The 24,424-nt window shown below is 41.0% G+C and overlaps 1 protein-coding gene across 1 annotated transcript in view; it reads left to right on the top strand.

The window, feature by feature from the left end:
- FAT4 (FAT atypical cadherin 4) overlaps window positions 1-24,424 on the top strand; it is a 125,370-nt gene that overhangs the window by 58,120 nt on the left and 42,826 nt on the right. Inside the window, exons 3-7 of the mRNA XM_041411896.1 lie at window positions 6,397-6,528; window positions 9,248-9,509; window positions 11,134-11,484; window positions 15,626-16,548; window positions 17,264-17,438. Of these exons, the coding sequence (XP_041267830.1) occupies window positions 6,397-6,528; window positions 9,248-9,509; window positions 11,134-11,484; window positions 15,626-16,548; window positions 17,264-17,438 (1,843 nt within the window). The remainder of the gene's footprint in view (window positions 1-6,396; window positions 6,529-9,247; window positions 9,510-11,133; window positions 11,485-15,625; window positions 16,549-17,263; window positions 17,439-24,424) is intronic.

Genomic DNA, 24,424 nt, shown 5'->3' with positions numbered 1-24,424 from the left:
TCCCAAACAGTGCCTTTTTAGCACTTTTCCCCCACATTTTCTCCCCAGCTGCAATCTTCCTCCTGTTAATAGTGGGATTTGTAACAACGTTACATTTCTATTTAACAGGTTTGCTGGCCTGCAGCACAATAGACTAATGTGATTTTTATTGTGCTAGCATGCACTGGGATTGTTTGCCTCCTGGAAAATGGGATATTCAGATGCCTCATTCAGCCTCAGCTATTGCCTTGTCCCAAGATATTTTCTTTATAAATGGGCTTTCCATCTTGTTGTGAAAATTGTAAATGTGCATGATCAGTAGTTCAGGTTTTTCACCTTCCTGAGCTCTGCTATTATTGAGTATTCAAGTAATTTCAAAGCATAAGTGTTTATTTTTTTACTCTTACTGTTTCCCAGTGATTTAGAGCAAGATGGGAAACTGCTTCAAGACGGGCTATGGGATTTTATATTTATTTATTTATCTAAAATTTTATTTCTTTTAAAGAGGATTTTTCTTTTTTTTTTCCTGAAAATGTATTTCCAGACATGCATTATACTCTGATCCTTTATCTCCCCATTCCCTTGCATCTCCAGGGCATTTTGGAGGAAGAATCCATGCACTGGTCCTTAAGCACTGAGTGTAACCATGACTTCACTGGTGTGAGTGGTCAGTCTGATTCCTCATGTCAGTTTAAAAAAGGAATCTACCCATGCATGTATGTTTTCCAGGATTGGGGAATCATTGTTTGCTGGATGAAGAAGTCGTCTGAAGTGATGAAGGCAAGAAAAAAAATAGACTAGTGTTGGCCAGGATCTTCAGTCAATTACATGGATGGGGTGAATTAATAGTTGTATTCTTTCCTTCTATCATCATGAATGATATTGCTTAGAATATTTACCAAGGGAGGGGGAAATAAAATCCTTTCACTTTTATTCAGTTCAAATTGATAACGTGCTGCCATGGTCTCCAGCAAAGAAGAAAAAGTTCCTTAATTTTGTTTTAAAGATGAAGGATCATCTAATGGCTTAGGTATAAACAAAAGTCTCCAGAGTGATTTGTCGCGATGCTGCTCGTGGATTATTAGAGGATATCTCCTGAGAGGCAGTGAGCAAAGGGAAGAAGAGTGACTCAACACCATATAAATGGAAAGAAAAGCTGTTGCTTCTGCACTCTGTTTGATCTTTAATCAAATAGTTGTAGCTTTTGAAGAGGCATCGAATGCGTGAGGCATCTGGGAGTTCCCCCTCCTCAGATCGTGTTCTATCTATAGATCTCTGATCCACTGTGTGCCATGGATAGAGCAGCTCCAAGCAAGAATTACTCTTTGGGGACTCCCAGGGAAACTTGCTGCTGCCACGTGAGCTCATTCATGTTTCCTGTGTCATCTTTTTTCCTCCTCTCGCTGTCATTTGATAGGTGGAAGAACTTCAGAAAGCTGTTCTGTCTGTGAACCCTCCTGACTTTGGAATAAGAGAAAACTAAATGTTAATAACTGTAGTAAAACAGAAAGACAGGGTCTGGCCAAGTGAGCCCTTTGGTTTATGGAAGGTGTTATGATTGGTTAGAATTTGGCACAGTGCCTTGCAGGGTGACGTTTTATTTTACATACCTTTGTAGCTCATAAACCCAGCCACTAAAATAATTTCTTTTTCCAGGATAAAACTCTCATTTTAAGCTTTTTATGTTGAGCGTGGAACTTGTCTAGCCTGTTCAGTAATAGTTAACCTGGGGTACTGGTATTTTTGAAGTGGAATTGGTGATTTTGCTCAGAGAAGTGAAACGTCATCTTTTAGCAGTTTAATTCAACAAATTATTTTGAATAAGCTGAAGACTAGTTTATGTACTAAATGCTTTAATAGAGTTGTGTGCTTTAAAACTTGAGGTCTTGATGTGATTCCTATATCTGTTAACAGCTGAGATTTATCTGAATGGAGAAAGAACTATTTTTCTAATATCAACATTCAGAGTAAATTGTGGCAGAATTGTTTGAGGTGAGTGCTTCCCTGCCTCAATCTGTTCTGAATTTGTTTAGGGAGGAAAAAAAAAAAAAAACACGAGAGGCTAATTTGAACAGCAAATAAGAATCATAACAAGATCAAGGCAATTAATACTTCCTCTGCTTTTAAAATATCTGTGACCACAGGCTGCAGCAAGCAAATTGTCACACATGAGGATGGGCTGGCCATCTGTAACTGTGGCAGGGGCAGGGAGTTATTGTGAGAATGTTATTAAGCCTGTGAAGGAGAAATTTGATTCATGCACAGGGAAATTTGTGGTATTGTTTGGCTTTCTATATTGCAGATCTCTGTGGTTTGTTGTATGCCTCTGTTTTTGCATCTTAGTTTGAGTCAAACATTAAAACAAGCACACAAGCAAAACTAATAAAAAAAAACCCACACAAAGATGGTTTGCATAGAAATTGATATGTAAAATTACTGTGTTTATTTTACAAGGGTTAGTAAATAAACAATGTGTATTTGTCTGAAGAATAAGCTCTGAGGGAAAGCTTTGATTTTCGATCTTTTTTTCTACATGTATTAAATGTGTGAAGGAAAAGCACTGTACTAGAATTCATACAAGAGTGGAGTGATTTTGTGGAGATTTACATGCATGTGGATTGACCAAAGCTTTCTGACTTTTTTTCATTTTCCCTTGAACAACAAAAGCAAGACAATATTATGAATCTATTCATCAGTTTTCCGTCACAGTCTTAACAGATTTAGGAGAGCCTGTAATTTGTGTTCTCATGGCTTCTGCAGAAATTCAAGGCTGTTCAGAGGAGCAAAGCCCCCATCAGTGCCTGCACCACAGGAGAGGGCGAGTTAGAGAATAATAAAGGTGCAAAGACACTTAACTATCTTTGCTGTTTCTGTGTTTTATTATATTTGAGTCCTCTGAGTGGCAGTAAGAACTTTTGGTTCCTGTATTCAAGTTGCTGTTGATAGGAAATAGGAATTGGGGATTTGTCAGATGGAAAGTTGCAGACATTGTTGTTGCATAGTGCAGCACTTTGAGTGCTGTGAGGTGGTTGGTTTGTGTCTGCCTTTGCATCCTAGATTTGCGGTGAGTGACAAGTTTGAGGTCAGGGAAGAATATTCCTCATTTTGGATAGATTTGGACAAGGGGGTGGGAATTATCACTTTCCATGTAGCCTGGGCACGTTGCTTCCTGCAGTTCTACAGGGAATTACACTTAATTTTTAATTGGTAGCTTATGAGAGTAATCAAACCATGTGTTTCCTAAAGTGACACACATTGATTTCTTTATGCAAATGTGAAGTGGGATTAGAAAGATAAAAGCAGTTGGTTGGGAAAAGATTTAGTTTAGATCTTTGATTAAAGCTTTGTGGAATTTTCTCTTTTCTTTTTTTTTCTCCGGTGAAGGTGTGATAAGATACTCTGCAATCTTCCATTGCCCTGTGGCAATGGAAGAATTTGTGATTTTGGTTCTCCTGTGGCTTCTCCTTCAGGGTGGAATTTAGGGAATAATTTCAAAGTGAAATTAATTTGTGAGCTCCTGGATATTCAGTTTACATCCAGTCTCATTCAGGATGTATGAGACCCTCTCTTTAAATGAAATGTAACAGACTCTTGTTTGGGGAAAATGTGCAGTTTTTCTAAAATCTTTTTTTCATAGATGTCTTAGACCAGGCTGGATGAGCCCTGAGAAAGCTGGTCTAGTGAGTGGCATCCTCATCCCTGGCAGGGTGGGTGGAACTACATCATCCTTTATGTACCTTCCAGCCCACATCATGCTGTGATTCTATGATTACTTCAGTGGAATTTCTGCAAATGAGTGCGTCCAAAGATCTTACTCCCCAGGTCTGCAGTTCTGTTTGTAAGCTGAAGTAGTAAATTCTAGCAGAAGTAAAAAGATAGTTTAGACACAGATGCTAGTTAGACTTAGCCAGTGGTGAATTATGAAGCAATACCCATTATCTAAGCCTTGTGGATAAGTAATAAATCATGGTGTAAACGCTCTTTAAAAATGTTGCGTTCTTTTCTAAAAAATTCTGATCTTTGTTTGGGAATTTCTTATTTTTCCACCATCTAAAGCATGTCTTCGGTATAAAATGCTGTTTCTTTGTTTACTTGTGAACTGATATTTCAGAATAAAATTACCTCTTTTATTCTTCTTTTTTTTCACTTCTCTGGAATCTGACTTTATAATTAACTTATTTGTCCCCCAACCCTTAGCCATCTGTGTTCTTGGATCCTCACTATTTCACATTATTCAAGCTGTAGGCAATGCACAGCTCCTATCCCAAGCCCCCAGAAGTTGTCACATATTTTTCATATCATTTGTACAAAGGGCAATCTTTCATTATGGAAGTGAGTTCTGGTGGTGAAATGTCACCCGCAGCAGAAACATTAGCTGGGAATGACATGTGTGGTAGGAATAGATGAATTGCAGAGCTGTGCAGCTGCTTTACCTTGAAACCCTGTCAGGGGAGATGTTGCACTTTGGGTAGGAAAGCAGGAGGAGCGTGCTGTGCCAGTTCCATGGGCAAGGAGGGCTGGCAAAATCCTTCATCTGTCGTTTCTACCACGTCCCTCTCATTTCTGTGATGAATTGTCACACAGTCTCCTTGAAAACCAACCTAGGCTGGCTGCTTCTCTGAAAGTTTGTGTCTGGTGAGGTGGTTCTCAGTCACTGCTCATGGTGCTATGCTCAGCACTCCTTGTGCTTTTGCTGTCAGGGATATAAATTTAACGATAAAACCTTCTGGGTTGATCTGTCTCAGGCTGTGAATTGTTTTGTGTACTATTCTTGAGCCTCCAAAGGGATTAAATAGGGGATAAATAAATAATGGCCTTCTATAAAAGACCCCTGTTCTGTCTCTACTTCCAGCACATACACTATTATATTAATATTACATTAATATTAATATTGTCGCCCTGATTTTATAAGACTTTGTTAAGCCTTCTGATGTTTGCATTCTTTCAACAAACTTTCTCACACACAGTTCTGTAAATAACCTATGTTTTGCATTCTTTCATGGAGGTGGAGAGAATTGATGGACCCTTGGTCTGTCCAGTGGCATTGGAGAGGTGGCACTGTCACCCTCCAATCCACTGTCACCTTTGGAAAACTATAAATGTTGGAGTCAGAAAATAAAGTTCTTCTTCTTCTTCCTTTTTGTTCCCCTCGAGAGCAGCAGTGTCTGTGTCATCATTTTGTGCCGTATCACAACAAATATAACATTTCCTCTGTGTTTGGGATCATCCTGGTGATCGAGTCAGAACAGTTTGGCAATTGGTGGTTCCTATGAAAACAGAACAGAGAAGAAAATGCTATGGCAGGGGACTAGAAACAGTAGAAATGGTAGACTTTGGATCACCAGAAATATCTGTGTTGGCTATATCCAGAGCAGCCCAATCCATGTATTTTCAACTGAATTCCTGGAGAATCCTTGTGGATAAGGGCATAGCAGATACTGTAGCATAAATAAGATTTTATCTGTCAATTGAAGTCATCCATACCTTTGCCTTTCATTTTTCTCCATTCCTCGGTTCTTTCAGCTATTCATTTTCTCCTTAGTGGGTCTTGAGAGTTTGGTGACTGTTTAATATTTTGGGTCCAAAGCCATACTTTTTTTTCCATGATAAATATAAAACAGCTGTGTCTTCTTTTTCTATTTTGGAATATTACATTCCAGACCCAGCAACAAGAGAAAACTTAGCTCTGCATCTTTTTGAATTAGCATCAGCAGGGCAGCAATCTTGCTTATGAAAAACTAGGGATAAAGATCACAAAACAACCTTTCAGGAACTATCATTCTTACATGGAAAGGCATACAAATATGGCATGTGAAAAGAACATTTGTTGAGTTTTGGATTGTCAAGGAGAGTAGATGCTAGTGGGTGCTCCTAAAGCAACGTTTATGTTTGCAATTAGAGGAGAGTTTTGAGAGAGGGAGAAAAGCAGATTATTTGTTATAAAATATATTAAGTGCAAGGGTGTTTTTTCCCCCTCTCGGAACGGAGAGTTGCCAATATATAAACATTTCAGAGAGAATTTTACACCACCTCATCTTTATGTCAAGCAGCATTTAATGGTTGAACGATCTCCTGCCCCGGCACTTGGCAGTTATTCTCCAGGGGCTGACTTTGAGGATTACAATGACAGTCTATCAGTGGATCTCTTCCAGTGTAAACTAGGCTAGGACCATTTAAAATCAGTTGCTCTCAACACGTCAAATTAACTTTATTTGTGTTAGAGGTTTTCCTAGGAGTATTTTATAACAATGTGAAATTTTAATATCCGGACGAGCTTTTCTTACTGTTGGTGTGATTTGGGAATGTGCTAATTCATGCGATTAAGAGCAATTTACCTGATTCCTTTCAGAATTACTTTATTAATAACGTTCAGGTCCAGTGCTCACTCCATTTTTTTCCTGTTCCTTCTTTTTACAGGTAGAAATAACACTTCAGGATATCAATGACAATCCACCAGTATTCCCCACAGACATGCTTGACCTGACTGTAGAGGAGAACATAGGGGATGGATCTAAAATACTGCAGCTGACAGCTATGGATGCTGATGAGGTAGGAGCATGATTTCAGTTTTGAGTGTTGGTACTAAAAGTGCCATTCTGGACATGTTTTTACCTGTCTTCTTCATCCCTTTGTGTGAGTTTAGCCTTAGGAATCATGGCAGTCATTCACAAAGTTCTGTCCAGTATTGTGGAGGTCTAAGCTAACTTTGAAACCAAGATGTTGTAGTTGAGCCCAGTTCCAAGGTGTGCAATAGAATTAACCTGAGACAAGCCTTGGAGAACAGGTAAAACTCTGATAATGCCTGCTTTTCCTTTGACTAGACCTAACAAAGATCAATATTATCCCTTCCAAAAGGTTTTATTTTACCAAAAAGAGGGGAAAAGAAATAATGATAAAATATGTGCTCTGTACATGAATCTGTTTGCAAAAGAATTTTGCCCTCTGAGATTCATTATTATGAGAATGCTGCAACTAAGATACTATGAAGAAACTACTATGTTATTGATGCATTCATTTATTTTAGAAACTTAAGTTACAAACACGTTAATCATGTTATTTTTGTTTGGTTGAACTATTTCTTTCCATGAGGAAAATGACTAAAAAGTCAATATAATAGTACAAAATGTTTGTGTTGTCATTAAAATACAGTGTTACACTTGACAACAACAAGCAGTTCTTGTTTTCCAATAAAAGGGCAATTCAACCTCCTCAGGAGAATTTTATTCCTAACCTTTAGCTTGGTTAGTCTCCTGTGATTGTTAATTGGTGTACTTAATCTTACTGCTACAGAGGGAACCATGGGAACGCCCCCAGGAATGGTGCGAATGTGATTGTAAATATTTTGGTTTTCCCTTTATTTTCTAGTAGTAGCCTGATACACAGACAAAACCAGAATTTTGGAAAGGTGAGCACTTGTGTAACAAAAATTTTAGCTGCTTGTTTTTCTTTTAGGAAGCAGTAAATACTGAGCTACCACTCTGTGGTGTGGTATGGCAAATATATCTAAGATTATAGCAATAATGCTGCAGCCTCTTTAACCATTCCTGAACTGCCCCTAATCTACTACCCATTCTGAAGCACTCCACTCAGTGGGAAGTGATTTATTACCTTAGAGAGAAATCGGTCAGTGTTTTTATCAAAAGGAATGATTTCAATTTCCCTGCCAGAACATTTGTAACTCAAACTCTTTACAAGGAGCCTAAGTTTTCCTAGTGATGTGCAGCTTTGGGCTGAGATGCCTTTTTATTCCCCCTTGCTTTTTGAAGCTGAGGGCAAAGTATAAACCAGTATCACACCTGGCTGTGGTTTTAGCTGCACTCTGTTAGAAGGACTCTGGCTGGTCAAACACGGGGTGAAGAATGTGGTCACCTCTGAAAATTCCCATCAGATGTAATGGCTAAGCCACACAATTGGAGGAAAGCGTGTGACATCCCCTAGGCACACCTGAGCACACAGATGGAGCACTGCATGCAGCTCTGCAGGGCTGGGCACTGCAGAAGCCTGCTTTCTTTCTAAATTTCCTTTTATCAGTTAGCTCAGTCTGACTCTTTGAAACAGCACCCCAGAGAGAAAGTTTGGCATGGGGTACTCTGGTAAGGTCAGGTAACTAATGCTTGTCTCTCCTCTCAAAAATACAAGCAGGTGTTTATCTCTGTTATTTGCTTTTTTAGGTGGAAGTATTTGAAACAGCCCTAGAATTCCTTTCTGCCTGATCTCTTTGATCAGCTGTTCATTGCAGAAGTGCCACTGGCACATCATTAGCAGCAGGTTTCAGCTGTCAAACCTGAGCTCTGGCCTGGCACCAGAGGAGGGCACAGTAAATATCTCCTTGAATTTCTAGGCACCATCAGCACACAGGGTTTAGATACTGTATACTATGTTGGAGTATATATATATTTGGTGTGTATATATATATATACCAAACTCTCAGTATCCTTAAGCCTGTCTTGGAAAAAGAAGTAGATGACATTTTTCTGTGTAACATTACTTTTCCTCAACTTTTCTTTTAACCAAAATGCTCAAAGTCCACATGAATGCTTATTTTTTTCCCCCCAAAATAAATGAAGTTTTTTGACCCAAAAGCAAATGCTTTTGACTTGCAGCACAACCCAATATCAGAACTGTGATTTTAATGATGTGTGATTTGTCACCTTGGGGTTTTTTATTTACATGGGTAAATATATTTCCATGCAGAAACTGACCTTTGAGGGGTTGCTGCAAGCACGGCCTCCATGAGTTTCTCCTGACCACGAGCTGTGGCCCTTGCCCTGCGTGGTGGCTGGAAGTGCTGCCACGTGGCTGCCCCAGGTCCTCCCTGCTTCCATGCCTTCCTTCCTCCCTCTCCTGCTCCCTCCATCCCATCTCCAGAAAGCAAGAAAGGCAGAGCTGATCCCACTGGCAGGGATTTAATTTAACCTTCAAAGATAAGGATCAATGTTTAGTCTTGTTTTACGATGTCACACTGCTCGGTGATGCTGGTTTGAAACTAAAACAGGTAACAGTTTTTTAGTATTGATCGGATGAAATCCTTTCATGAAGAGTAGAGCACAAAGTATCTGGGTAATCTCATAATTTCACATCTCATAAATAAAAACTGTGTGCATGTGGGGCTGAAGCAGGGACTGGGCAGGAAGGCTGTTTATTAAAGGAAACTGCTCTGAAAAATAATCCCCAAGTGCAGTTACTGGAACGATCCTTGCCTTACTGCAAGTTATGATGTGGTTTTCCTGGCGAACAAGGCGATTTGACCACTTCTGTTCTGGCTTAGGGAGCCAATGCCCTGGTGACATACACCATCATCAGCGGTGCAGATGATAGCTTCCACATTGACCCCGAGTCGGGCGAGCTGATCGCCACCAAGCGCCTGGACCGCGAGCGCCGCTCCAAGTACTCCCTGCTGGTCCGTGCCGACGACGGCCTGCAGTCCTCGGACATGAGGATAAACATCACCGTCAGCGATGTCAACGACCACATCCCCAAGTTCTCCAAGCCAGTGTACACCTTTGACATCCCAGAAGATGCCACTCCAGGTAAACAGGATTTGGACATACGACCACTGGCTTCTCAAGTGGTTGTTTTCTTTGTTTAAGCTGGTTTAAGCAAGAATGTCTTTTGATGCTTGCAATGGGGGCTGTAAATTAAAAAGTGTTTAGATCAAAAAAAAGTTTTCAAATAGTGTGCTCTATTACACGTTTCCAGGTGAGAAATGAATATTACTTCCAAGATTTATACAGATTGCTAGTACAAAAGCAGTATCTGCCAGTAGCATCTTAGAAGCTTATTCTAAAACATGAATTAACCAAAGAGATGCAAATTATGTGGTGTTAGCTTTTAAGCTTTTATTAGGGTTTTCACAAGCATGGGAGTCTGAGCTTGGGAGAACTAAGGTTACCCCTATGCCTCCAGCTTTTGCACTCTGCCCCACAGTCCGTGTTCCAAAATTTTGTGGTGTTTTGCATTAAAGAGTTACAGTGTAATCAGCTGTGCCTCAGGAATCTGATCTGGAAGTAATTGAGATGTCTGTATAGCACAGAGTGCTTTGGATGCTGATCCCCAGCCATGGTCTTTTCTCTCAGAGCCTTGAGTCTAGGTCTGTTTCAGCAGCAATAACCCTGGAAAAGGCAAGCCTAATTCCCTCCACATGAAAATGAGACTTGTCTTGTTAATTATTTACAGGGTGTACATTAGTGCTTTATAGCCAGCTCAGCAGTGGTGGGTGCTGAGGAAAAAATAGGCTGATTTTGTATTAAAGTACTGCATCTTCTCCTGCTCTGCTCTGTTCTCCAGAAGTCTGGGAGCAGTTGGCAGGCTCACCCAGAGGGGAGGGACCATGAGGTTTCCCCTTTGAGGTTCAACTTTCTATCCCAGAGAGTAATCCCCATTCCCCTTGCAGTTAAAGGAACATTAAAGCTTGAGATCATCAAATGGGTGTGAAAGATGCCAGCATATCCAGCTGGATTAAAGGGGGTTATAGCACTCTTCTTTGTTCTGATGATATAAGCAGTTTTCATTATCACGTTGCTTGAAAGTAGTTAACTGTGCTGCACGTAGCTCATCTGGTTCCAGGGAAAGGAAACTTAATGGTTTCTTTTCTTGGAAATGAGCTGATCTTAATTATAATTAGTGTTCGAAGTACTAAAAAAGTGACACTTGATTTCCAAACTCTAGTCAGATAGGTCAGCTATGCAGAAATGAAAACACTGGCACAAATTCACAGGGCATTGAATTTCAGAAAACAGCGGAGAACAGACCCCTATAGGGTTTCTAGTTTTCTAACCACAGTTACCCTGCAAAGGCACTGTTTCAAAAAGCAGAGCTGGGTTATGCGGTTGGAAAGAAATATATTTGGGTTCTGCCTTTGGAAAGAAGTATCTAGAAGGTTGCAGAACTTGTGATTGTCTGCGGCAAAGGGAGGGCCCTTTGAGTCTTAGGGAGACAATGTCTAGCAGGACAGAAGGTATTTTTGCCCCTGTTGATATCTAATCTGCATAAGTTAAAAAACAGCTTTGAGAAACCTTTTGCACTAGTTACTCAGACAGTGTTGAGGCTTGTGTTTCTCTGGGAGGGCATTTCTCATCTGTGGATCTGCTCAGTGCTGAGCTGGCTCTTGCCTGTTGCAAGTGCCTGAAGGTGCTGTGCTGTTTTGCCTTGCAGGCTCCTTGGTGGCAGCCATTCTTGCCACCGACGATGACTCGGGCGTCAACGGGGAGATCACATACACGATAAGCGAGGATGATGAAGAGGGAATCTTCTTCCTAAATCCCGTCACCGGAGTCTTCAACCTGACGCGGGCCCTGGACTACGAAGCGCAGCAGTATTACATCCTCACCGTCCGTGCTGAGGATGGGGGAGGCCAGTCCACGGCCATCAGGGTGTACTTCAACATCCTGGATGTCAACGACAACCCTCCCATCTTTGGCATGGCCTCCTACAGCACTTCCTTGATGGAGAACCTTCCCCCTGGATCTGCCATCCTCAACTTCAGCGTCACCGATGCTGATGACGGTAGGAGTTCCCTGACACTGTGTGTCTGTGGTTGTAAATCTGTGCTTCACCTTAGCAATGTGTTAGAAGACTTACTCAAAAAAGGGAAAATTAGGGCTCCCCGTAAGTTGCTGCTCTCATATGCTTAAATTTTCGTTTAAATTAGACCTAAGTCTGCCAAGTTCTTTTTCTGGTGTTTTTTTTCCAGTTGGTTATAAATCTGAAGAGAGTTGTGGTAATATCAGATGTTATCTGCAGTCATCTTAAATGCACTATAACTTTCAAGTCTGTCGTGAAGACTGTTGTCATCTACAAGTTGCTGATACATGGGAGTTAAAAAACATTGAAAAAGATCTTAGGAAAACTTCCCATTGAAATGAGCTTTAATATTGGGATTATTTATGGCATCTAGAGGGTGTTAATGTGCTGAGTGTAAAAGGTACAATTTTTATAGCTTGCTTAACCATTTTGCCATACAGTTTGTGCCCAAGCAAGAAGAATTATAGAATATGACCATAAAATGCATAAACAGCATTCCATCGTGTACCACATTTTCTGAAGTGTCCACAGACATTACCCTGTGTAACCTAATGCAAAATTCTTCATAACTCACAGTGACTTTACAGGTGAAGGTTATTTTTGTGACGTGTTGAGCAACCTTGTCTCCTCCCAACGTGACAGGGGCTCAGCAGAGCCCATGGAAGTGTCTCACACTGAAATGTGCTTCAAGGACAAAGCACCTACATGCTTCAAGGAATCCCTGTTTGTGCACCTAAATTAACTGAACCTACAAAGGTTGCTCAACAAAGCAGTTTTTCCTCAGGAAATGCTGAGTTGTTGCACTCCAGCATTTTTGTGGGGAGATAAATTTTGCGCTGATGAATGGAACTTTCCATGGTAAAAATTGTGTAACTGGTTTTGAGATCAAGCTGAGGAAGGGAGAAGAAATTCCATACCAGGAGATTCCATTCCAAGATAAGCCAACAAATCAGAAGCCATAACATTGTGATACTGGCTGTTTTTGCATGAATCTCTCTTTCACCACACTCGTTAAGGTTTTTATTTTATGTAAACTAAACAAGTTGGAGGAGGAGCTTGTTCTTGTATCATGCATACCTGGGGAAGGGATTGTTCCTCCAGACTTGTAGATAAATGGATTTGTGTCTGTCTCCTCTTTCTTATCTTATTTTCCTGTCAGGACTACAGCACTTGGTTTCAAACCTTTTTGGAAGTTAATTTCACTTTGCTGTTGTGAGTCTCTTTTCCTTTTCTCTTGCACCTCATACATTAATTTCCATCTGTGCACAGTGGATGGGAACTTTATCATAGCACTGACATATCAATTCACATTCATCACACACTCAGTTATCAAGGAGGCAAATGAGTACTTGAGGAGCAATGCAACAAGAAGTCAGATATCTTGCCTTTTATATTTTCTGGCACGCTTGCTTTTCTAGCAGGCTGGATTTAAAATTAATAGGGCAGAAATATCATTCCAAGAGCATGCCAGGTTGAGTTCTCCCATAGGACTGTAACTTAAGCAAATGTTATGATCTATTGTTGTTTCTGTTTCAAGCCCAAACTTATCTTGTGTTGTCTTATGTTTATCTAGAGCACAGAAATAAGTAGTGCTAGTATTATACTCTTCTCCATGTGCTCACAGATAATGCATTCAATACCAATATAATTTTGTTGATTATTTATGTTACGTGATCCTATAGTTTGAAAGAGCTCTGAAAAGACATTGTTTTATAATGAGGTATGGCTGTTGTTTTAGGATAAACACCGATAAAAGACAGAAATGTGGTGATAGTGAAGCTGCTCCAATTTTCATTTTCTTTTTCAGCACACCCCTTGGGAAGTAGCAGCTGTTTATCTCAGCTTGGACTTTTCATATACAGGTCCATAGCAAATATCAGCTACAGCTCCTGGATATTTAATAATATAATAATATATTATATTTATACTAAAAAACTCAGCTACCTTAAACTGATTCATTTTGAAATTCAGATTTTATTTTTTCATCAAAGAGTTTACAGGAAAACACATGTACACGCATGTTTGTCAGTTTGTTAAAATTTTGGTTACGTATTCCTCCAGGCAAAGCTGGTGTAATTTCCCAGCTGAATTCTATAGGTATTTATAGAATGGCAGGGGGAAGTAGTTTTGTTGTTTTTTTTTAGTCTTATTAGTAAATAAATAAAAACAGAAACAAAACCCTTTAGAAGAGTGTTATCATGAAATTGGTGACTCCATGTCTGCTCTTTCAGAGTTTTATCAGATGAACCCTTGGATTAAATAAACCTAAGGTTCAGCAAAGAGGATGTCCCTACATTCTCCGTAAGAAAAGCCCAGCTCCAAACCTTGGAAGGGGGGATGGATGAGGTGCACAATGCCAGCTTGGCATGCTGTGTTTAAAAAGAGAATAGTTCATTAAGTGCCCTTCCTGGCTCCACTGATATTTAGGCAACTTTTCTGTTTCATAGTTTAATTTATATAAGCATTAGCAGCATGGAAACCTATGAGAATACAGGACAAAGAATGAAATGTTCATGGAGGTGAGAATAACAAACTAATTTTTTCTTAGGAATAAACACCATAGAAAACACTGGAGGGGAGAGAGGGAAATAAAGTATTTTTTAAACTCATTTTCTTTTGCAGGACCCAAATCCTACCCATCTCCAAAAATCTTGAATTGCCAGAAAGTACTTTACTGAAATCAAGACTTTCATACATATAATTAGTCATCTGAAAATACAACTGAACAAAAAGCAAAGTAGCATTAAACTTTCACCGTACTTCACTTGATCAAAGTAATGGAGAAAAACTAATATCTGTCAGATAAATGTATTAATTTCTTTAACTGCATTCAAATATTTTGTCTTTCATGTTTGGTTCTATTCATTTTATAATTTGACTCCTACAGGAGGAAGGAGAGAGAGGGAAGCCAATTACAGTAGCCACTGGGGGAAAGACACATAAGACTAGATTTCTCAAGTCTGAGCATAATAAACAGTATAATAAACATTGGTAAATCTAATGCAGGGATAATTTTATTATCAAAGCAATTCACTCAGAGAGAAAAAAGCTTCTGAGTAAAAATGACAAAATGCACAGCAATCAGTGAAGTGGGCAGCTTTCTTTGCATGAACAAGCTAGTTTGAGAGGTAAATTAGTAGCTAATGGTTAATTTACTAATCCTAAACACAGTCTTGAATACACAAAGCAAGAAGAATTTTTGAAATTAATGAAAATAGGGGTAAGATAGATGGAGGAGAGAACTTTTTCCACATTTGGATGTTCCCAATAATTAGTTGTTTAGAGTGAACTGTGGAATTGACGCAGTAGCACACATTGTTTCCTACAAGGAATGTTTAAGGATATTTCACAGCCCTGTCCAGGTTCAGGATGCATTTCCCTTACTGGAATGATAAATCTCTCCCCTGACCATAATTGCTGGTTATGTTTTGATCATGAGATGAGTGAGGGCTTTTCATTTGATATTTTGGAATACCATGCCATATATGGGAAGCATACCTTTCCCCAGTATTCACTCTTGGCTTGCTCCAGCTAGGCTTGGGAGTTTCTGCTTGTGGCTTTTTTTAATTGAATGGAAAAATTCATGAAATAATTACATTAATAATAATGTTGCTCAGTTGAACTGGGAAGAACAGAGGAAACCAGAAGTTCAGTGAGCAGAGAACTACTGAGTCTTGGTTTCTGAAGGAAAGCCCTTCAAATCCTTTATCCCTAACCCTTGTAGATGGGGAGAAATTACTTTTGGTGCCACTGTGGAGATCCTGCTGAATGAAAAGCAGAGATGAGCCCTGCCAATCGTCCCCTCTGTGGCCTCTCCAATGAACATCCTCCCTCTCTCTTTCATGAATATTATCTTGTCAGAAAATAATAATTTCAAAGGCTTCTGCTCCACTGTGAAACTTGGCTGAAATTAGCAGATGGATTCAAAAAATGGTGGTGAGGAGGCTCAACACTCCAATGGTGGTGAGGAGTTTGAACACTCAACGTGGTTGTACAGTCCTCATTTCTGTAGGAAAATGAAGGAAAATTTCTTTTGTGGAAATGAGGCCAGAAATATTGATACTTAGAGGATACCAGTGGGATGAAGTCATGTTATCTACCTTTCTTCTCCCTCCCCAACCAGGTCCCAACTCTCAGCTGTCCTTCAGCATCGCATCTGGGGACAGCGCGGGGCAGTTTGGCATCGACAACCGTGGGGTGCTGAGCATCCGGCAGCCCTTGGATCGGGAAAGCCAGTCCTTCTACAGCCTCGTCGTGCAAGTTCACGACATGGCTCCCCTGCCAGCCTCCAGGTACACCAGCACAGCCCAAGTTTCCATCATTCTGCTGGACGTGAACGACAGCCCCCCGAGCTTTATCTCCCCGAAGCTGACCTACGTGCCGGAGAACACGCCCATAGACACGGTGGTGTTCAAAGCGCAGGCCACGGATCCCGACAGCGGTCCCAACAGCTACATCGAGTACAGCCTGCTCCGGCCTCTGGGAAACAAGTTCAGCATTGGCACCATTGATGGGGAGGTGAGGCTCACCGGGGAGCTCGACAGAGAAGCCGTGGCCAACTACACCTTGACTGTAGTAGCCACAGACAAGGGCCAGCCATCCCTTTCTTCATCAACAGATGTGGTGGTCATAGTCCTGGACATTAATGACAACAACCCGCTCTTTGCCCAGAAGCTTTACAAAGTGGAGGTGGCGGAAAATACTTTGACAGGGACGGATTTAATCCAGGTGTCAGCTGCTGATGGAGATGAGGGGACAAACGGGCAGGTCCGCTACGCCATCGTGAATGGGGATGCCAGCAATGAGTTTCGGATCGATTCTGTGACGGGGGTGATCACTGTGGCCAAGCCTTTGGACAGAGAGAAGAAGCCCTCCTACACACTGACTGTTCAGTCATCTGACCGTGGGAGCAGCCCCAGGACCGATACCACGACAGTCAGTATTGTCCTGAAGGATGTCAATGATTTCATTCCCACGTTTGAGCTTTCCCCCTACTCTGTGAATGTCCCTGAGAATCTGGAGACGCTCCCAAAAGTTATCCTTCAGGTGGGTACACTCAGCAATAAATACGTGTCTCTGACAATTACTGGCATGCCTACGTGGTATTAATGCACAGTGTCCTTCCTCCAAAATTAAAAAGGGGCAAAACAGTGCAGGAGTTGCCTCTTGGCTTTAATTGAATTTGCAGTCTCTGTTGGCTTGTTTTTCTTTTTATTTGTATGGGTGGGTTTTTTTTGTTACCAAAAGTTAATATTATTCTTTGGAGTTCTGTTTGTGTTTTCCCTGCCTATCCTCACACTTCCACCGGGACTTTGGGAGTCTGCTCTATCCTCTCATCTCATTCTCAGCTTCCATGCAACAAATCTCTCAATCTGGTCGTTGCCTACACGGGATGATGCTGTGCGCCAAATACTGAGAGAGAACTAAATGGAATCTGACAGCAGGGCGTGTGGTGCTTGCTCTCATACAGAGCTTAGCTTATACCAGGTCATTTGTGTTTTTCACTGAGCTCCAACACAGTCTTAACTGTGTTTACACTTGAGAAAAATAAATAATCAGCTATTTAGTATTTTGAAACTATGCTTTTTAAATCCACCACCACTGTGTTAAGTATTTTTTTTCAATTACAGCTAATTTATACTTGTAGCATTAGCATTAATTCAACCCGTTAATTTGGAGCATTGTCACAGAGAACGCTTCCTCTATCCCAATATAATTTTACAGTCTTTGATAATCTGTTCTGTTTGCATTGCTTGTGTAGGTTGTAGCAAGGGATGACGACCAGGGGCTGAACAGCAAGCTGACCTACGTGCTGGTGGCTGGCAATGAGGAGGGAGCCTTCACCCTGTCGGGCAGCGGAGAGCTGCGCCTGGTGCGGAGCCTGGACCGGGAGGCCAAGGAGCAGTACCTGCTGCTGGTCACAGCTGCTGATGCAGGTGAGGCAACCAGAGCATCTCTTCTGCTGAGCTCGTGTGGGAAACATCGCATTCTGGACAGTAAATAAATGTTTTCGTGGTGGTCTGATACTTCAGTGGATGGAGGTTGGGAAGTCATGTTGAATGGGGATCTCTGCGGGGAGAGCTGGGCTTACCTGATGTCAAAGGGAATTTGGTTTCTGGAAATCAGGATTTTATTCCTGTGTCCAGTTGTCTGCTGTTGGTAGAGCTCGCTACAGATTTAGGTAGGTGGATTTTTGCCCTGCAGTAAGTGGTCCAACCTAAGTAATAAGAACTTCATGCATGACTACAAAAAAACAATTTAAATGGCAATAGAACCCTGTATAATGTTGGTATCACAAATGTGCAGAGGTCACATCAGTGGCCACAAAACAGCTATGGACTACTCAGTTAATCTTGCTGAAATATTAGCCCTGAAAAGAAATAAGAATTTGCATTTCAATATTTTAATATTCTGCTTTGCTCAGCATCCAGTCATATCTTTGCGCCACAATACCAAATGTATTCCAAGTTCTTTCATTTAAAACAGGACATGAAGTCTTGTTATGAAGATTAATTACACTTTCACTTGAGGTGTCCAAGCCCAAAATTTTGGTTTCAGATTTTGGTGTGAGTATTATTAACAAAGACATCCTGCATCATACTTTGGACTGATCTCCAGTCTCCTATGGTTTAATGGATTTAATTTACTGCAGAACTTGTTCCTGCTTTCTAGCAGTAAAAATAGAAGCAGAACTGACTTGTTGACAAGTGAATACAGTTTTGTTTTCTGCCTTGCTGTGTTCAGTATCTTGTGCCAGTGACAACAGCTATGGCTTGTATTTTCCTATTGCAGCAGTGCTCAGGTATTCCACAGCCTGAGCACAGCTGAAGCAGAAAAACACAATTTTAAGGCTTGAGGTATCATTTGTCTTGTACTTTGACTAGAGATAACTGTGTGCTTTATGGTTTTTACACTGGCTTTCTATTACTCTGTAGCCTCAAACTGCTCACTTGTGACTTGGACTCACTTGGGCTTGAATGTCCTTATGTTCCTTCAGAAGCCGAGGCTGGATTTTTCTTGATGTCTCTTAGGTCTCTCAGTCTAAGCTGGCTGAAGTCAGTGAGGGCTGTACAGAGCAAAATACCCAAAGACTGAACTGATAAAAGTGGTATCTTGCAGTCAACAATTATTGTCCTTCTTGGAAGAGGGAGGGGAGCAGAACTCAGCTGTATCCCTCACCTAGCACTGTGTGTAAGCCAAGAGTTTGACCAGAGCATGGGCTTTACTTGGACTCTGGTTCCTAAAAACCCCACACAATCCAGGAGATTTGACCAACAGTTAAATCCCCCAGTCCCAAATGAAAATATTTACCTGTGTCAGGAGATCTCTGAGTTTCAGGTAATCCAGGGAGACGTTAATCCGTGAAGTGAACATGGGACCATAAGTGGCTGACAAGAACAGCAGCATGTTTTATGCGTTCCTGTGTTTAAACGTGTAGATATCGTACTGATTAAATACTGTTTGAAACTTACTTTTTAAATTTGCTATGTTCTTTAAAGCGAACTCACAAGTTCCCATGCCCTCCTGCCAGTGTTAAACTGTACTAGCAAGCATGTTCAGCAGCAGCTGTTCAGTAGTAACTTAAAGCTAAATGTAGCTGCTCTACTGTGCTTCAGTTTACAACCTGTCTAATCCACAGCTGGTATGATTTGGGATAATTTTCAACCAGGCTGGTGAATAACATTAGCTATCATCTTCTGGTTGCGCTGAAGACTTGTTCTGAATTCATACCAGCAAAAAAACACATTGATAACTATGCTAGTCATGATTTATCTAAACCATGGGAAAGTGAAAATCTTCAGTAGAAATCAGTGGCAAAACTTAACCTGATTTCATGCAAATGGGATGGGAACCATAGGCATAATAGATATCCAGGTGGTACCACACTGGCTGCTGCTAGTCAGTTCTTGTTTCATTAAATGATGTATTTCCTGCCACACTGGCAAAAAAGGTGGAAATGACACAGTCTTGAAATGAATAATAAAAGTGTTTGGAGTATTTATGTTCTTGAGCAGCTGCTAAATGTTTATACAGGAAACTCTCAGAGGCATGTCCAGCTCTTTGCCTAACATAACCATTTCTACTGAGTCTCTTAGTTTGTGTTTGTTTGATAGTTCGTAGTAAGAAGGATTTTGCATACAGACCATTCATCCAGAAATACTCATGCAAAACAGGTAAGGAGGCTGTGCCTCACAAAGTGTTGAAAAAAGCAGACTTGTCTGAAATTGTCCACATCCATATTATATTTGAAAAGGAATCAAGAAAAGGTATTATCCTTTTGATGTTGGCTTCTATTAGCTGCAACAAACAGTCTTTCAAGCAGCCCAAAAAACAGTCTTGCCATATATGGAGCATCTGATTTAAGGTTTGGGGTTTTTTTACAGATAAAAATCATGGTATGCATCCAGATGCAGTTAACTCAGGAAAAGTCCATCAAGAGCAACATACTGTCTGTCCAGCCCTCTTTCCATTTTTCTTAGGGTCTGCATCTCAATTTTTATAGGCTGCACTGACTGGTTTAAAACATCCAGAGATGATATCCTGCTCCTAAAGAAGTCTATGCCAACTCTTCCTGTTCGTTCCAGGAAGCAGACACACTACATACTTAGAAGCACTCTTAGACATAAGAACTAATGGATTCCCAACTTAGTTTTGGCTGTCTTCCTGGTCTCCTTATCCATAATCAAGGATTTCTTGCTTTTCTTATGTTTATTTTCACTTCATCAAATTGTGACTGTGGATTCTTGCTGTGTTACCTTAGCCTGTGTAAGGGAAGTTGCTGGAAGAAGGATGACTTGTAATTTTTTATTATTTTTATCTCGAGGTGTCCATCCAATGCACCTTTATAAATTTACAGCATGTTTTGGCAGCAGGTACGCTGAGTGTAACAGCAAGGGAAGGATTAGGACGTAGTAAAGTGTGGAGCCAGTGGGGCTGCACTGACACAGTGCCTGTGCCCTCAGGGATCTCTGTGCTCTCCCAGAGCACATCTTAGCCCTGGGCACGTGAGAAGATTTGTGAGTTATGAAGAGCTGAGCTGCTCATAAGCACTGGGGACAGGTCAGGTGGGGGACCGCCGTGGGACCACGTGCCCCAGCAATGGAAATCCAGGCGGTTGTTGAAGAAGTGCTTTCCCAAGCAAGGGCTCCCCTCAGGCCCAGGGAAGTCAGTCATGATCGATGCATTGTCCTGGCTCTAGCCCAGCTATTCCTTGGCCTTGGCTGCTAATCCTCTGCTCGGTCCTCAGGGTGGATCGCGGGTCGGTGGAGAGTCTTCCCTGCGTGCTGGGGGAGGGAAAGGACAGACAAAACGACTTCTGGCACTCAGCTCAGTGATTCATGTCCATGCAGCCTGCCTCGTGCCCAGTTTCCACAAGGCAGGCTGCACAAAGGATTTTGATTCCTACCTTGGTTTATCATCACTCTTCCCTCACTTCTGCACTTCCATGGTGCTCTCACGGCGGCTGGGCCTTGGATACTCGGCCACCACTCTAGGCAGGGGGGATTTATGAGGACACATAGAGCATCCATCACTGGGAACATTCAGCATCTTCCAGAGCTGTACACCTGTGGCTTTGGTCGAGAAATAAAACATAATTCAACCCCAAAGCTTAGCCATCCCTCTCAGAGTCCCTCTTGCAGCGCAAGCTGTGAGACCTGAGTGCATGAATTATAAATACAGCGACAGGCAAAGTGATGGACTGTGGAATAACAGGATAGTGTTTAGATTGCAGATGCTGCCCCAGAATGTCTAACATAAACGCCAAGAAACCTACTCACAACTATTTGAATGTGTCTTCACAGGTCTGCTTCTACCACATAAATCTGTTCTGCTTTGCTGTACCTTTCTTCATGGCAAAATGGTTGGGAAAAGAGACTTTCTGCCTTTTTTTTTTTCCACCTCATCTGGTGGGGATGCGGCACTAGGTAAACATTCAACTCTGGCAGCATGACAAGAACTGGTGCAGCTGCTTTTATCATCCGTGTCTTTAACTCTTTGAGCAATTTTCTGGACAAATGTTAGCATTCCAACAGTCCTCCTTTTATTTATTGATTGCAGGGATGTGGAGTAGCACATCTGGAAACCTGCTCACTGCCCAGGACTACTGTTTAAATAAACTGCAGCCACCATCTCTTGATTAGGTTGGTCAGAATGGCACATGGCCACAATAAAAACAAAATCAAATCATGATGTTTCTAATTAGAAGCTGTGTTCCTGTGTTTTGGGGAGGGGTTTATTTTATTTTCTTAAATAACCTGTTTACTGATTTAGATAAATAGTCCTGAAAGAAATGAATCAGTGAATGGTTATTATATTTAGTTAGCTGTTCTTTGTATACATCTCTGGCCTGGATGAAAAACAACCATATGTTTTTTCTTTAGGAAATGTTGGTCCCTGACTTATGCATTCTTTCCTTCAAGAATGTAGGAGGGCAACAAAGTAGAGAGGTTATATGCTTCTCAGGAATTCTCTTCTGAGCTAGGCTTTTGGTTCCCTTCAATCCTAAAATCAAATGGAAGATGACAGTGCAGTTGTGTTGGTTTTTTAACACATTTCAAGATATTTCCCAACCGTAAAAGGACAGCTGTATTTTCTAGTAATGTTTAGAAAGTCTTAAGACTCAACAGTGTGTTGAGATTTAAGTGGCTAGACTTAAAGACATTTGTACTCATCCTGTTTCCTTAGCAGACACTGTATTTTTACCTAACGTAGAACCTGCAGTGTGAAAAGATGTTGCCTGAAAATAACAAATATTATTTTTAGAACAAATTTAGCTATTTTAAACTTTTGGTGCTGTCAAAACAAACAAGGAATTTGCTTTTTTCAGCTAGAGATGTCCTGTTTGCCAGGTTTTTTGTGCAATGTCTAAACACACCCATTGCTGAAGTTTGGGTGAGCTAAATGAAGCTGATGCCTGCTCACCTTGGTGCTTAGCAATTGACAGAAGGATTGCTCTCTTCTGTGGTCTTGTTTTATGGCACAGCTGTTTCAAAATGAATTTTGGGTTCTGTCCCAGCTCCATTTATTTCCTTTTACTCATGGAAGCTCTTCCTTGTGTCAATGCTGTCTGCTCTAGCCTAGTTTTAGTGGTTTTCTATTTCCCTGGCTTTATTATTTTTGCTCTTTTAATACTGATACTAAAATTGTTGATGCAGTAGTTCTGCCTGATTTTTAAATTTATTTCTAAATGGCACCTTGGGAGAACTGAGATGGTGATACTCATCAGTGAGTATAGGGTTCATATTGTCTTACCATCCTCTAAAATCAGCAGACAAGAGAACTGAGAGTGGCATTTTGTGGTTTGGCAATGGAATAGCAGGGTCTTGCCCCATCACAGAGCCTAGAAACTGTTAGCACTTTGACATTTTCCCCTGGAAGACAAAAGCTCCAAAAGCTACTTAGGAAAGAGCGTTTGTGGCAGAGTCAGTCCAAGATTCCCTGAGGAATTATTGTCAGGGAAGAGAGCATGTCAGAGTCTGTGGGATGTGACGTGTTTCCTCCCCAAAGGAGATGAGGGCTTTAGCCCATCCCCTCAGAGAACCCCCCCACGAGATGCACAATACAGACCCTGAATGGCATTTGAGGCATTTAGTCCTCTTCTTGGACTTAAAACTTCATTATTAGAGCACTGTTTTCTACATAGTCCAGCAAGAGTCTCTGGGCTAAATCCAAGTATATAAGTTCCTCTGGGGTGGGGTGCAGGAGAAATTTATATTCAGGCTGGCAATAGGCTCAGGCTGGCCTGCTCAGGCTGAAATACCTGTGAAAACAAGGAAAGATTTTCACTCAGATTAAAAAAATGCTTAGCAGTTAATTTTCAAGCTAACTCAAACTAGTTTCAGGGAAAAAAACCAGGTATATCTCTTAAAAAAAAAGAAAATCCAGGTTCATTTATTTAAACTGGAAAACAAGCTAGAAGATAATGCTTAATATTTTAAAGTTTTCAAGTTAGAAGGAATTGTCTGTTTTTCAGTTTTCAAGCCATTACACTTCCTCCCTTACCTCTTCATTCATACATCTTGCTCTGATTAGTTTGGAACTTTACATCAAACTTAATTTTCAATTGTTCTGCTTACATCACTTGCCTGTGAAATTCTATTTCATAGCTGCTAATGAGATCTCGGAATGTAATCTGTTTTGCAGAAGACTACTTAGAGTAGTTGTTAAGCAGTTTATCAGCCTCTGAGAAATACTAAGACTTTTCCAGCCTTGGTGATCTTAAACCGTTTTTTAAATTAAACATTACACCTTATAAATTGTAAGTCTGCTAGCTCAATCTTCAAATACAAAGCTACAGTTTCAGGAAGCCTTAATTGCAAGGAGAAAACAAGTAAAACATGCACATATGGCCTGAACACTTAGCCTGCTGGTTAATCTTCTCTATTTATACAGGGTGTTTTTAGAGCGTAATTCAAAATTGTGCATTACAGGAATTTTACTGTGGGATATTCAGGAGTCACAAGCTGTCAAAAATTACCTTAGTCAGCAGTCCCTGCAGGAGCCAGCTTCTCTGTTTTCTCTGTTTACCGCAGTAACTTGTAACAAGGAGGAGTAATTTGGTGTTTTTAAGGAAATAATTTTTTTAGCAGCTCTGCCTTTCTCCTGAGTTGCCCTTCCACTTTCAATCTCACTTCTGCCGCCAGAGGACTTGGGTGGGGCACATGGCCATGCCCACTCTTCCAGCACCTCTTGCTTTCTGCAGGCACAGGGAGATCACAAAATGATTCAGGATAGAAGGGACCTTAAATCTCATCGAATTCCAACCTGCTGCCATAGTCAGGGGCACCTTCCATTGGGCCAGGTCACTCCAAGCTGGCCTGGGACACTTCCAGGGATGTGGCAGCCACAGCTTCCCTGGGCAAATCATGCCAAGGCTCTGCCACCCTCAAGGGAACAATTTCTTCCTTGCATCCTTACAATC

This window comes from Onychostruthus taczanowskii, unplaced genomic scaffold, assembly GCF_017590055.1.
Source record: "Onychostruthus taczanowskii isolate IOZ18803 unplaced genomic scaffold, ASM1759005v1 scaffold38, whole genome shotgun sequence".
In the NCBI taxonomy this organism is placed as follows: Eukaryota; Metazoa; Chordata; class Aves; order Passeriformes; family Passeridae; genus Onychostruthus; species Onychostruthus taczanowskii.
Note: the sequence above shows the minus strand (reverse complement) of the source record. Positions and strands in the feature narration are given on the sequence as shown.